General features: G+C 39.2%; 1 protein-coding gene across 1 annotated transcript in view; it reads left to right on the forward strand.

The window, feature by feature from the left end:
* OSBPL1A (oxysterol binding protein like 1A) overlaps positions 1-16,274 on the forward strand; it is a gene marked incomplete in the record, with an annotated part of 2,690,541 nt that overhangs the window by 2,242,529 nt on the left and 431,738 nt on the right. The window contains 2 exon segments of the mRNA XM_044065352.1: positions 1,071-1,168; positions 15,147-15,329. Of these exon segments, the coding sequence (XP_043921287.1) occupies positions 1,071-1,168; positions 15,147-15,329 (281 nt within the window).

Below are 16,274 nucleotides of genomic sequence, written 5' to 3' on the forward strand. Positions count from 1 at the left end.
TGGAGTTTTATGGTTTGTATCTGCAGCTTTTGAAAGCATTACTTTCATAAGAAATACTGTAGATAATTGTGTATGTTGTGATTTATGAGTATTTGGTGATCGTATTTTTGAGTTATTCTGTTTTTGCATTTTGTTTTGGTCTCAGTTAAACAGTTTTCTGTGAGATTTTATTCAAGCAGATTCGGTATGCAAATGCAACTGCTTACTACAGCTGTAGGGTGGGAGAGATGCTTAATGGTATGTCCTGAAGTATATCTGACCTCCTACCAGAAGAGAAAACCTGTGTGTGTTAAATTGGCCAATGGGACCACTCACTCATTAGGGCCATACTGCCTTGCTGACCTGAATAATAATTTTGACTGTAGTCTTCCCCAGAGTTCCTCAACTCCTCTTTGTATATCAGGCAGATAGAAAGTGTAGCACAGTGGAATGCTGATTTGTGTTCCACTTAGGTGTACTTCATTGCATAGTGTAAATCAGAGGTGATTTCTTCCCAAGGATTTGACTTGCATACTCTTGATGGAGTGAGAGTTCTGAATTGTGCTTGCAGCATGCCATGGTGAAGATAAGTGAAAAGTAGTAGCATAGCAATGGTGGGGAGTAAAGTATTAGGGGGCATGATCGAGAGCTCTTTTATGTACAAAAAGGCACTTGAGTTCAACTTTTTTTTTGTTTAGTTGAGAGCTGAAGAAATGATGCACAAGTTCATGGGACTTCGCCAGCTGTGGCTCTGGTGAAATTAATTTCATTTGCTTTGTAGAACACTTTTTTTAGTTTGATGTTTAGTGTAAAAAAAAATTTGAATGATATTTTACTTGTCATGTGTTTTGCTCAAAGTATGAAGTCATTACAATGAGAAATTGTAATATTTTATCTAATTATTTATCAAGTATTAATGCTTGCATTTTAGACTAGAAAAGTGCTTATGTTATGCATTAACCTTTATTTTTAAGAATCCGTGAATTCTTGTATGTAGTCTAATTTATTTTGTCCCATTGAATGTCATTTATTGGAATTTTTTCCACAAATAGTACCCTTTTTAAGTCATTCTGTTTCTTATTTTTTTGTAGTGCGTAGCAGCATTTGCTGTTTCTGCTGTTGCTTCACAGTGGGAACGGACAGGGAAACCATTTAACCCTCTTCTTGGGGAGACATATGAGCTTCTAAGGTAATAATCTACAGTGGCCATCACTAGATTAACATTATATGTTACAGCATACTGTACTGTATAACATTTATTCAAGATAAAGGAACACAGCTTGCACAATGAAGACTAACAGTTTAGATTCATCTTCTACTGAATGTTTGCTAGGCTTTTCCATAGTTGGGCAACATCTTATAGGAGCTTTTTACACTGACTGTAGCTTTTGTTATGCAGTAATTGCATTTCATGACATTGAAGTTTAACCTTTCTGTGACAGTACCTTGGCCAGTTTTTGATTGTGCCATCTACTCTGTACTATATGTTTATTTATCTAAGGTATATATGCCCATACATAACTAGTCCTGTAGATTTTTTTAGTTTAATATGCATCTTATAAACTAAAAAAATAGCATTTATTTATTTAGATTTTATTTAACTGAGTATTGTTCATTTCAGTGGAGACCTAAGTAGAAATGCTCCTCATACAAATTAATGCATAGTAATATTTTTCATAGAGTTAGATTCTTATTTCATTTGTTAGGACATTAATTATACTGACAATGTGAGTTGATACAACTGGAAAATAGTTCTTAGTGAGTGTACTACAACCAGAGAAGTTTGCTTTTGGAAAGATACATTGTGCTTAAATGTTGTGGTGTGTGACTAGAGTGACATGTCATATTCTTATGCTACTTATTCTTAAATTCAGTTTTAGGTTCATGTACAGTAGGTTGACAGTAGATAAGATATGGTAAATTGTAGTACTATGTTAACATAAGAATCAGCAGAGAGTGACAGCAGAAGATTTATTTAGAAAGGTAGGTTCTTAGAGTTAGGTGCAGTGAGGAAAGTTCGTGGTAAGGTTCAATTGAGTTAAAAATAGGGGGGACCATCAGTACTTCAGAGAGAATGGGTAGGAGTACTGATTGTTGAATTTTAAGTACTTCTGTCATATTAAGAACCCGGGGAAATTTCAAATGGTTTGATCTTAAGCTGCCATGTTGTGAAATTTAATTGTATTGTGAATCATATGTAATCCCAATGAGTTTTTAGTTTAATTGATTGATTGATTGATTGATTAATATTTGTTTACTGCGAAAGTCAAACTGCATAATTTTATCTTTTTAGCAGAGACCAAGGGAGAAATGCTCCACAAATAGAACAGAAAATACATCCTATGCATAGGTGGAAAGTGACATTGTATTATTACATATTGTAAATACATAGATTAATACACATATAACATGCAGAATAATATACTTATACCATCATTAAAACAAGATAAGTACAACAATACCACATGGCACTAAAATGTTTTGACATGTTACAAGTTTGTGAGTTTATTACTCATTCATAAAGCAACAAGAGTTTTAAAGGCATTCCTTGATTCTTCCTTCTTAATGCTAAAAGTAATTTATTCCAGAATTTTGCTAGATAGTGAGAGAAAACAGCAAAATAGGCATTCTGTACATTGGTTGGTTATGTTTGGTGAATTTAGATCTTAGTTCTCTGTGTGATGTGTGTAACATCTGAGAGACGTACTTGTCTCAGGATATAGAATATTGTAAAGTATTTTGTAAACAAATCTTTGGCAAATTTAGTTTAAGCCAGTGACACAGTCATAGAGAGGTGTGGTGGTGGTCTGTAGGTTTTATGTGACCTCTGGAATGTGATGTTGTCAGTCTCGCCTTTACTCTCACTTCTGGTCACAGATCCGATCCATCGGATCCGTCTTGGCCTTTTTCAAAAGTTCAAGGCCTTCAGCAAAGCTCATGGTCATTCTACCTAACCCATAATGCAATTCCCTAAATCCCTGAGATCTCGTTTGCTGCTCAGGGAAAGACGTGGTCCTCTCAGGAAGCTCTGGGCTAAGTGTTAGTTTATTATATTTTTCTATTTGTTCTTACTTAAATTTTTTTCTCTAATATTTAATTAAACAAATTCCTCACCCCTTTTCCATCTGTTTTAGTTAGAGGACATTTTTCTGGCTGTAAGTGTTATACCCTCTTCATAGTTTTTTTCCTTCCCACATCCGTTTAAGTTAGAGGATGATTGTTTGATCAAGTGTGGTTCTCTCTTTCTGTCCCTTTCAACATCCATTTAAATTAGAGGATGTTCTTTCTTCTAATTAAAAAAAAACTAAAAAACTTTCTATTTTTCTCAACTCCTTTAACATCTATTTAAGTTAGAGGATGTTCCTTTGTGTAGGTGTTCTTTCTCTCTTAACTTACATACTTTGTTAATTTACTGTAGCTTGTTAAACTTTTTGAATTATGTCTCAAAAACAGGAAGGGAAACCCTTTGAGTTTAAGAAATGTGAACAGTTTGGAAAGAAGATGCCCCTGAGTGATGCACATACTTTCTGTGTTTTGCTTGGGCCTTTACATCTGAAAGAGTCATGCTCCATTTGTCATGGGTTTAATCAAAGGGCTGTTATGGAGTGTAAAAATAAGATCATCTTAAAAGGATTGCTTAAGACTCCTTTTTCTGAGGCTATTTCTCCAGAGTCTGCAAAATCATCTAAATCGGATAAGTTACAAAAATTACCTTCTTCAACTCCAAAGTTGTCTTCAGAGCCGAAACAAAAAAGTTCCTAAGCTGTCTGCTACTATAGGTTCTTCAGAGCAGTCAGTCACTTTTGGATCTGAGAAGTCTTTGAAGCAACTTGAGCCTTCAGCTCCGACCTCTTTAGCTCCTAATTAATTTCGATATCTGAGCCATTTTCCATCAGTGGACCTTATACCTACTCGGCTTCCATCTCCTTTTTGATGAATTCTAGATCTCCTACCTTATCTACCCAGTCTACCAGGAGTTTGCAAGATGATGATGGGGATAGGGTAGTCCAGAGGCTTCTGAAGACACCAGCCTTGGCCAAATTATTACTGGATCCAAGCAAGCCCAGAAGCATCAGATCCGGCAAAGTCCTCTCCATCAGTGCCTACTACTCCTGTGAAACATTCAATGGTTTCGGAGCCGGAAGGTTCTGATGTCCATCTGGTATCTGTCTCAGATCCTAGATCCATGTATTCCTTGAATTCGACGTCTGCCCTGAGTGCTTCTCCTCAGTTGGAGTATGAGACCTCTAGGAGCCGACGCTCCCCAGTTGAGCCTGGAGAACGGATTAAGATCTCACTGGATCTGACCCTGCCTCTTGAGGCTTCATTGTGGGTGAGTTTGGATCCTACCTCTGCCTCAGAGCTTCTGTATTCTGCACCAGAGATTCCCTCAGCTCCAACTACTACTTTGTCAGATCCAGGGTGTTCTTCTGATCAGAGTCAGAGTGCCTTTGAGGGTATGAGAAGGGTAATAACTACATCCCAATCTCGGATGCAGTCTATCCAGGATCTTTCTTCCAGTTCTGGGCCTGTGACTTTGCCTTATCATGTACCCTTTCCACAGGACTGCAGAGACCCCATGCCTCAGGATGCCTAGTAAGAGAACCCCCCCCTTCTGAAACTTACCCAGATTACCCCACTGAGGAAGTCCCTTGGAAGAGGACTTGCAAGAGGAAGCAACAGAAGAGTCAGTCGCATCTGATACTGACCTTAGTGATGCAGAACTGTCCCCACAGTCACCTCATGAAGATATCTCCTTCAGAGACATCCTGGAAATGTTAGAACAGAGAGGTGTCTGGCAGTCCATAACCCCTTCAGCTGAGGAGTCATTATACCTGAAGGGTTTCAGGTCTCACTCTTCCACCTCTTGTGTGACCCCTCCTTCTTGTGAGCTTATTGATTTAATCTCTTGGAAGGCTTGGGAGACCCCAGACTCCATAGAGCTGGCCAAATAACTATATCACTGCCCCTTCAGACAAGCCTTTCCTTACTAAAAGTATAGCAGTTGATGCCATGGTCATGGTGGCGTCCACTAAAAAGGAACTATCTGAGATAATTTCCACTATCCATCCCCGAATAAGGATTCTAAGACCATGGATAGGTATGGGAATCATGTCTTTTCATCATCAATCTTCGTCTTATGGTCACTGAATTACTTGACTCATTTTACTAGGTTACAGAGGGATCTGTTAAAAGAACTGTCAGACTCCCTCCAAGGAGGTGTAGCTGATGTGGTAGCAGACAAAGTGACCATTCAGGTCACCACCCTAAACTCGATTGCAAACTCTTCCATGAGACTCCTCTCATATGTAACAGATGGAACAAGTAGTGCAGCAGGTTCAGGCATATCTCTTAGGAGGCAGGCCTGAATGCACTTTTGTGACTTCACAGAGCCCATCAATTTTTCCTTCATTAACGACCCTTTCGATGGGTCCTCTCTTTTTGGGCCCAAATTAAAGGAGACACTCACCAGGTGTGAACAGGAAGGCAAGACCTTATTTGCTGCTGGAGTACATTTTTCCACACCCACTAAACCCCTCCCTAAAGGTCAAAGAGGTAGGGGAAAGATGTGGTTCATAAAATCACAAATGTCTTTCCAAGACACACAGGATGAAAGTTCCCCAAGAGGCAGAGGGGAAACAATAATGGAAGATGCTCTCATGGCAGGGGAGGCTCGCTGAATCAGGACTGCAGAGAGTCATTCTTTGGTAGGCCCTTTCATCGCTTCTGAGGGGATGCCCAATTGTCCGCCTCTGGAAGCAGTCAGGGGGACATTTGTCTCTGCACCTTCATACCTGGCTAAGAATAACAAACGACAGATGGGTGCAGAACATAATATCCACAGGTTATATCATTCCCTTTTCCTTCCCCACTCCCATAAACAAAACAGTTCCAGATGTTCCACTCAGTCAAAAGGAACAAGCAACCTTAGAAATTCAAAAGTTTTTAAGAAAAGAATCATCCAAGAAGTTCCTGCAGACCAGCGAAGATTCGGAACTTACTCAAGGTTTTGTTTAGCTCCAAAGAAAACAGGGGACTGGAGACCCATCTTGGAACTCAGAATTCTAAACAAATCTGTGAAAAAGAGCAAGTTCCGGATGGTGATACGGCAGTCAATACTTCTGTTTTTGGAAAAAGACAATTGGATTTATGCTATAGACCTTCAGGATGCGTACTACCATATATGGATAGAAAGTCTGTCCAGAAGGCACTTGCTTTTCCAGCTGGGAGCCACTCACTTCCAATTTTGAGCTCTGCTCTTTGGTCTCACTACAGCCCACAGAGTGTTCACCAAATGGATGGGCAGTAGTTGCGGTTAACCTGAGATGTCAAGGATTCTAGGTGTTTCCATATCTGGACGACTGGCTCACAACTGCCCTTACAGACATCATCTGCTGCAGGCCAAGGGGTACACCCTACAACTCTGTTCCTCTCTAGTAATTATGAAAAGTCTGCTCTAGAGCCATGTCAGACCTTGGTCTTCATAGAAGCAGAAGTAGACATAAAAAGAGTGATAGCGAAATTCCACAAGACAGAGTGGATGATCTTTGGTATTATGCAAGAATATTGATCAGAAAGAAACAAGCTTCTGCCAAACTAGTTCTCCAAGTTCTGGGCAAAATGGCTGCCTCAATTGTCCTTATTCCCTTAGCTTGTCTCCACATGAGAATACTTCAATGGTTACTTTCGACGCAGTGGGCAATTGTAGAGCTACCAATGTCACAAAAGATCATGATAACAAATTCATGCAAAAAGGATCTACAGTGGTGGATTCACTCTCCCCTGGTTTCTCAAGGCCATCGCTTTATTCCTCCCCAACCCCAAGCCATGGTGACTATGGACACTTCCCAGATTGGGAGGGGAGGGCATTATCTGGGGAAGATAGTTCAAGGCGTCTGGCATCAACACGAGGTCCATTTGCACATAAACATCCTGGAGATGAGGGCTGTGCTTTTAGCGCTGCAAGAATTTCAAGATGCCATGCCTATGGGAGTGATAGCAGTTGAGTCAGACAATATGTCTGTGGTCTGGTGCATAAACAAGCAAGGGGGAACCAGATTTTACCCTCTGTCGGGAAGCCCTGAGGGTCTGGCAATGAGCTACATCTCCCAGTCACTTTCTGATAGCAATGCACATTCTCGGGAGGTCCAGTGTAATAGCAGACAAATTGAGCAGAGCCATACTATGGCCTCATGAGTGGTCCCTCAATCAAAAAGTTGCTGAAGAGATTTTCCAAAAATGGGGCCAGCCTTGCTGAGACATTTTTGCTTCATTCACCAATGACAAATGCAGCACCTACTTTGCCCTGATCCTCACTCCAGGGAAGTCCAAAAGGGATGAACTTGTTCACAATTGGCCTCCTGGACTTCTTTATGCCTTTCTGATACTTCCTCTAATTCCCAAATTTCTACAGAAAGCAAGTTTGTTGAACACGAGAATAATCCTAATTGCCCCTATTGGCCTCAAAAAAGTTGGTTTCCTTTCCTTCAGCCTAATGTTCAGGATGAACCATGGATTCTGGACTCTAATCCAGACCTTCTGACCCACCCATCAGGAATGGTTCATCCCAATCTAAGCAATCTCAAAATGACAGCTTGGCTGCTCCACTTCCCCTGATAGTCAGGCTTCCTTCCCTTTCATCTCCTGTCAGACACATTTTGGCGCCTTCGCATAAGTATTCAGCACAAAAACTGTACAAAGGAAAGTGGAAGAGGTTTGTTTTATGAGCTAATTATAACCAAATTGACCCCTTTACTACTCCTATCCATTTCATACTAGACTTTTTGGCTAAGCTTTTTAATGAATATGCTGCTGCACCTACTATTAGAGTTCAATTGGCAGAAATTTTAAACTTTCATATAGGAGAAAATGGCTATGGAATCCTGTCAAACAGGCTTTGTAAAGCCTTTTTGAAAGGCGCTACACTTCTAAGATATCTGTACAAAAACCCATCTCCACCTTGGGATCTAAGTTTTGTTTTGTCAAATATTATCTCTCCATTTGGAAGATGCTCATCTTAGTAACTATTATCTCAGCAAAGAGAGTTTCAGAGTTACAAGCTTTATCTGCTAAGCTACCATATCTGATATTTCATAAAGACAGAGTTTCATTACACACCAACCCCTCCTTTCTGCCCAAAGTTGTATCTCAGTCTGTTGAGTTACCAGTATTTTTTTTCCAAATTTTCAGACTAAAGGAGAATACTCATTGAATCTACAGGACATTCCTAGACAGTTACATTTCTACCTACATAGAAAGGCATAATTCAGACAATCAGACCAGTTTTTGTCTCTTTCTCTAACACCAGGAAAGGCCTTCCAGTATCTAAGGTTACCTTATCGAAATGGCTTTCTGAATGCATTTCCTTTCTTTATAATTCTAAAAACAAAACTCTCACTGCACCTGTCAAAGCTCATTCCACCAGAGTGATAGCTACATCTGCATCCTTCCAAACTAGACTGTCTCTGGACAGTATCTGTGCTGCAGCCACATGGGCAAGCTCTCTTACCTTTGTTACTCATTACAAGGTAGATTTGACCTCCAGGAGTAGAGCATCCTTTGGTTCTATGGTTCTGAGGAATATTCTCCCATGAGCCACCTAAGAGTCAGGTAGCTTGGGACCCCATCACACAAGTGAGAATAAAGGCGAGGTTGACAACATCAAATAAAGTTATGTACTTACCATAGCACTCCATATGTGTCGTCCATCTCCGTCTTTATTCTCACAACCCACCCACCATACTCCCTGACCGTGCTCCTGGGAGACCGGGTAATACTAATTGGATATCATTGGACTCTATAGCCTCAGAAACCATTTTCTTGTTAAGCTATCAATAGCTTTACCTCTAATATTTTATGTCATGGGCAAACTAGATCTTAGTGATTTAGGGAACTGCATTATGGGTAAGGTAGAATGCCCATGAGCTTTGCTGAAGGCCTCAAACCTTTTGAAAAAGGTCGAAATGAGTCCGATGGTTCGGATCCGATCCACAAGTGAGAATAAAGTTGGAGATGGACAACACACATGGAATGTTGTGGTAATATATAACTTCTTTTTTATTGCTTTGTAGTACATGTTTTTAATGTATAAAGGAGACATTTGTGAAGGCTTTTACAGTAGTTTTGTTATTAGCCACATTTTTCAGCTGTCACTTGTAAGGAATGGAGTTATTTTGTACATCTGATGTAGTTTTCAATAAATTTCTTTAAGCTTTTTGTTGTATGACATGGAGTCTTTCATCTAAGTATATTCCTAGACTTTTGATACAGTTAACTTGGTCAAAGTTGAAGCTATCCTGAAAAACAAGTCTTGGCTTGATATTTATACAGGTGGTTTGTTTTGTGGGCATAAAGTTTACAATTTTAAGTTTAATATAAGCTGTCATTTTTTCTAGAATTTTAAAACTAAGTTGCATGTTTGTGTTTGTTTTACTTCAGTTTCTGATCTGATATTTGCAGTCCATCTGTATATTTAATCATTTTGGAGTTTCCATAGTATATGCTTGTCTTATTACACTGGCTGAAAATGATTGATTATAATATTGAGTCTTCTGGGACAATGATTTAAGTGTATATGAATTATTTTACCAGACTATGTATGTTCCATTTTGCAGATATTTTTTACATGACTTTGTGTATTGCACAGGCTGGTTTAACTAGTCTGAGGTTGAGTGCTTGATGGTATCAGAAGCTTTATTATAGACCAAAAACATTGTGATAGTATACCTTCCCTGGTTAAGTTTTGTTCTTGAGCGTGTTGACAAGGCTGATTGTTGTAGCTTCTGCTCCATGGTTAGGTGAAAACTGTGTGTCGATATGCTATAGGAGATTGGTAGATATTAGCTCTAACAGTTTGTGGGCAATCTTTTCTGAAACCTTTTATAGCAAGGGGAGGAAGGCAGTTAAGTGATAGTTTGAGGAGACACTGGAATCACTTCCTTTATAGATCATTAGCAGCCTTCTTGCATACACTGGGAGCAATGCCTACTTTTAAGATTCTGTTTGGTATATAGGTTACTAGTTTTTCAAGAGACTATGTTCTTATCGTGTGGAATTTGGCAGAATTCAGTCAGACTAGTGGTATTTGAAGACTTCAGTTGTCTTACTTGTTTGTGGTAGTGTTTGATTATGGTATGGGATTTTAGGAATGCCAGAGTCTGGTGTTCTACAGGTGAGCTATATGGAAGGTATTGCTGGTGTAAGAAGCCTTTGTGCAGATGTTTGTGATATAGGAATTAAGCTGATAGGTTGGGTTCTAGAGAGGAAGTAACAGACTTTCCTGATAGCAGAAATTCTGTTATACCATTCATGAAAGGTTTGAGGGAGGTGTACTTCTGTTAAAAAGTTTCAAATAATGCATGTAAGATTTTATTTCTGTTGAGATGTCAGCATTAATTTCTTTAAATGTGTATAGTTAGGAGATTTATCTCTTTGGCATCATGCAAATTTTCTTTTTTTATGCCATTAATTATTTTTGAGATGATTATTAGTGTTTCATTACCATGCCCAGTCTTTTTAGGGTATAGAACAAAGACCATTTTCAGCTGCATAAAATGTTGTTGTAAGTTGAAGGCACAAACTGTGCTTAGTACTTCACATATTTATGTATTTTCATAATACTTGAGTGTTTCCAGGTTAGGAAGGTGGGTTAATGATCACTTGGAGAAGTAACTAGGGTACCTCTTGATTTTGTTGCTTACAGCGGTCGTCAGGATCCAGTAAATGGGTGTTTACCTGATACTTTGTTTGGGTTGTTCACTTTACTGCATAAGACAGACCATAATGTTTAGATTTGCTGTCAGAACAGAGGTCATACACCTCTCAGCCAAGGTTAGAGTCTCTAATAATTATTGGTTCTTGATTTAGTTTGGCAATTAATTCATAGTGTGTTGTGGTAGTAAGTGTGAGATATCACACTTGGGTGGCTTATGGTGTTTTTTGAGGATAACCACTCGTGCATCTTTGTGAGTACTCCTTAATAAGAATATTGTGAGACCATTTGAGGTGATGTCTGTGTTAGGTTCTTGTGATTTGAGGTAGGTTTCACATATTCAGACTGTAAGTGGTTGGTAGCAATCATTATTAGCCTAGATGTGGGCATGTTTATTATTTGCAGGTCTGGCATCAAAGTGTGATATTTTAGAGTAGTTATATAGGTCCATTCTTGGGCTTGTAGAAGTAGCTAGGGTAGTTGTCATAGAAATTATCCAGAATTGGGTTGTGTGTAACTGCTTTTGAAAACTAATGTTAGTATATAGTGTTGCTTTGTTGTCTTTATTATAAGGTTTGTAGCTGCTTATATTTTGTGTGTGTTGGGGGGGTCCTTTGCATTGGGTAACATTAATGTAAATATCAACAGTCCCTCCTTGCTGGGGTTCAGCAGTTAATAAGGGGTTTATGCCCACATGGAACAGGAGGGGCATATCCATATTTAGACAAAGCATGCATGATATCACACCGAAACTTCCAGAAGTCCAGATAACTCCCAATAAAAGTGCTTGTATTATTGCAAGCTGTACTTGGCTCACCTTCTGTGTCCCAGTTAGAGAACCCTGATTGCCTAAACCAGTAAGTGTCATTGCCTAAAATCAAGAGGTAGTGAACTTAGTTTTGATGTTGGAAGATCAGAGGGCTTTGCTTTCTATTCTCACCACAGGTGCTTGAATCAGTTTTCCATTACTGACACAGTAGTACAGCATAAAGAGGGAGCTACATTTACTGAGTGTGCAGTTCTTCAAATCAGATGTTAAAATGTGGTCCCACCTGCCTGAGGTATTGTAGCTCAGGTGGATGCAAAAGATCCCACAGCACTTATAAAGAAAAAGTGCAAGTTCCTGGTGCCCAGGACAAATTTACAGTAGTCAGTTTGAATATTACCTTGAGCCTCCCCTAAAAAGACCCAAGTATGTGTAACCCAGTCAAAAAAAGATAAATACAATTGAAAAGCTGTCCTTCAAACCAAACACACTTACTGTGTGTGTCTTCAACTCTTGCACTGAAAACTGGCACACCTATAAAACTATCACCAGTTACATTCTAAAGATTCCTAAATTGTATTAATATAGCAATAACCCATGCCTGGGTGTGGGTAATGCGGGATTTACCCACGGTTGGCGTAGTTTGGTCCCGAGGGTGAAGCCCAAGGGACCAAACAGACAACCGTGGGTAAATCCCGCATTACCCACACCCAAGCATGGGTTATTGTTATTATACTATGACATTATTTAAGAAAAGAAATAATTACTTTTCTTAAATAATGGCATTGTATAATGCTTCTTTGTTGCCCTTCCGCAGCTGTCTGGTATCCGCGGCAGTTCTGATGTACTGCGCATGCCCACGCAGTACATCAGAGCTGTGGCCAAAAGCAACAGAGAAAGCAAGATCTCCGTGGCTTTTACTGTTTCACTATGTTAAATGGGTTTAACATAGTGAAACAGCTTTAAAATAAGCAACGGAGATGTCCGTTGCTTATTTTAAAGCTGTCTCGCTATGTTAAACCCATTTAACATAGCGAAACAGTAAAAAGAAACAGAGATCTTGCTTTCTCCGTTGTCTCGCTATGTTAAATGGGTTTAACATAGCGAGACAGCTTTAAAGTAAGCAACGGAGATCTCCGTTACTTATTTTAAAGCTGTCTCGCTATGTTAAACCCATTTAACATAGCGAGACAGGTTTAAAAAAAAAAGCAACGGAGTAAGTAAGATCTCCGTTGCTTTTACATATTCGCTATGTTAAAGGAGTTTAACATAGCGAGACAACTTTAAAAAAAGCAACGGAGATCTCCGTTGCTTTTTTTAAACCTGTGTCGCTATGTTAAACTCCTTTAACATAGTGAGACAGTGTTTTTAAAAAGACTTATACTAATGGAAAAAGTCCGGGCGACCGGACCTTTTTCCATTAGTATAAGTCGATTTACAATGTGCACGCTGGCCAATCAGCATGCACGTTTTGGAATATTAATGGGGGGTCATGGTATAATGTGCATTCTCCTGATCTAAGTGTTCCCCTCCCCACCGGGGTGATAATCATGACATTGTCTTTATCAGCCTCTACTCTTTCCTGCTGTTGAAACCTCCTAGCAGTAACATTCTTACCTGAAATCCACTTTAAGCCCCCCCCCCAAACACATACACAGTATTTTATGATTACTCCAGAGCAAACCTTCTCCTATTTGCAACCTTTCTTGACAACTGTAAATGGTGACATTCTCCAAATAGCTCCAGTACCTCATGTTATTGTTTACTCCTCTGAATCATTTTCCCTTACAAACAGGTACATCAGAAATTATTCCCATTCATCGCAATAATAATAGTAAATTCAGAAAAAGAAATTCACATATAAACACGTTTTACAACAAAATGTGGCATGGCAAGCACAGATCCTCAGTCTCTCAGTATAAAACAGACTTAAAGCTAGTAACTGAAATGCACAAATAGCTCAAAATGTAATGCAAAACCTTGCATATACTAACAGTCAGAGCAAACTATAAAGATAACCGCAAGGCTTTAGACATGCCCATTATTCTATCATTTTTGCTGACCTGAAAAACCTCGGCCCAAACCAATTTGGATTTGTAAAATATAGAACATACCTACTAAACTTATTGGATTTCTTTGAAAAGTTCACTGATGCCTTGGATGGTGTTTTTGTTTCAGGCTGTGGCAAATGTTGGTAAGCCATACTCCAGCTGTTCAAACAGAATGCCTTTAAGTATGGTAGCTCTGGCAGGTGGAGAGAGAGAGAAACTGAGAATGTTTTTGGGACTAAAATAGGAGGTAGTTGTTATCTGATCTGATTTTCTCAGTGTGCATCTGAAAGTTAAGGAAATGATCTAACCAAATGCCCAGGTATCTAAAGAAAATAGTTTCTTTGATGTTACTGAATCATTATTTGATCTAGAGAGTGTTTGGCCATTTTCATAGCCTTTTGATTATTCCAGAGTTAGTTTTTAAGGGCTGAGTAGGATATTTTGAGTGGTAAGCCATTTGTTTAGTTCTGGGGCATCAACTCAAAGTTGATTTTGGATGCTTGATGGCTTACCTCTAAAAAGGATAGATCTATAGATGACCATATAATTTACATAAAGGGTAAGTTGCAGTTGGGGTAAGTAAAATGGTCGCGGCAAGGGACAAGTATCAAACTTTGTGGAAAACCAGATTGAGTGGTGGTAGTCTGAGAGATGGAGTCATCAGTTTTTACTCTGAAGGATCTGTTTGTGAGAAAGGATCTTGGAACCACTGAGTGTTTTTTGGACCAACACTAATATCTTACAGGTGGGATAGTAGAATGGAGTGATCCACCATTTCAAAGGCTCTGGCAAGTCGATGAAAAGAGCACCTGTTAGGTTCCCTTTATCCATGCAGGTTGAGATGTCATGCCAGTGTCCAGAATGCTGTCAGTAGTACTCCTTCCTTCCCAGAATCTATGCTGTTTATTGGAGAATAAGTGACATTTTTATAGGTAAGTGGGGACTTGGTTACATACAAATTTCTCCAGAGATTTGTCAGAAGTGATTGCTAGAGGTTTCGGCTTCTTTGGACTGGGCAGACTTGTGCTGATTTCCAGATTGTGGTCATGATGTTTAATGATACTTTTGATTTTAAGTTTAAGCTTCTTTTTAATTAACATTGATGTTTTGTCTTCTGCCTGCTGACCTTGTCTACAGCACTCCCACACACACTCCCCCCTATATTTAGGAAGACTTATGGTGTTTACATTTTGGGTACTGTCTTGTCTTCTTTCTAATTTAGCCAAAATATATACTCAGAGATGCTGTCACAGTGCCCACAAATGTCATCATCTGTGTGTGTCTACTTATTGGAAATATTTGCATAACTCACTTCTTCACTATCATTTTGTGTCTTGCATTTCATTACTGGTGGCGAAAAGTGACATATGTTTCTATTGCTAGTCCAAGAAGATGACAGACTATTGAATGAAAGGTACTAAAAATGTTATTGCAAACTTCATTCACTATCCCACCCATGCATACATCTTTATATGTTAACCAGCTCGTATGAATGACAGTTTTTTTGTTTGCTTTTTTGTGTGACATTAAACATTTTGTGAATCTTTTGTGGTTACTAAACATTAGGCTATGCTGTTCTCATTTTAGTACATAAAGATAAATATTGTAATAATGACAGTATTTTTTTAACTCCTTAAAGAGATGATCTTGGATTCAGACTTGTATCAGAACAGGTGAGCCATCATCCACCAGTGAGTGCATTCCATGCAGAAGGGCTGAACAGTGATTTTGTATTCCATGGTTCAATCTATCCGAAACTCAAATTCTGGGGAAAAAGTGTGGAAGCTGAACCAAAGGGAATTATTACACTAGAACTTCTCAAGTGAGTTGACATTTTGTAATAACACACTAAGTAAAGAATGCAAGTTGCTCAGTTTCTGTGACACCTACTGTACAATATTTTAAGGATTACAATTTAGAAGTATGGGTATTTGAATGTATAGCTGAATATTGGTAGGAGTGCTTCTTAGTGGTTTTATTTATTTGCCGATTGCTGGTGCTGCGGTAGCATTGTCGCCTCACAATAAGACGCTGTCCGGTTCGATACTCAGCTAGAGCGTCTTCTGCGTGGAGACAAGCGTGAATGGGCGTACCTTCGTTGAAGGTTGTGCATCAGGGCTGGTAACTCAGCATGTAAAAATCAACTACCAGTCATTAGCGGACCGGAGTTCCACTGTGGCGACCCCTAACCAGGAAAAGCCAAAAGAACCAACAACAACTTTTTAATATTGCAGTTCTTATAGTAGTGAGTTGTATGAAAGGCTGGACACTAAGGAGGGAGAAAAGGACCTGTACCGATTCGCTAGACAGAGGGGCCGAGGTAGTAAAGATATGCAGCAGATAAGGGTGATAAAGGATAATGAGGGAAACATACTTACAAGCGAGGAGAGTGTGTTGAGCAGATGGAAAGAGTACTTTGAGGGGTTGATGAATGAAGAGAATGAGAGGGAAAGAAGGTTGGATGATGTGGGGATAGAGAATCATGAAGTGCAATGGATTAGCAAGGAGGAAGTAAGGATAGCTATAAAGAGGATGAAGAATGGAAAGGCTGTTAGTCCAGATGACATACCTGTGGAAGCATGGAGGTGTTTAGGTGAAATGGCAGTGGAGTTTTTAACCAGATTGTTTAATGAAATTTTGGAAAGTGAGAGGATGCCTGAGGAATGGAGAAAAAGTGTTTTGGTACTGATTTTTAAGAATAAGGGTGATGTGCAGAGCTTTAGTAACTAAAGAGGGATTAAATTGATCTGTCACAGCATGAAGTTAT

Source organism: Protopterus annectens, chromosome 3.part0, assembly GCF_019279795.1.
Source record: "Protopterus annectens isolate FY-2018-M chromosome 3.part0, PAN1.0, whole genome shotgun sequence".
In the NCBI taxonomy this organism is placed as follows: Eukaryota; Metazoa; Chordata; order Ceratodontiformes; family Protopteridae; genus Protopterus; species Protopterus annectens.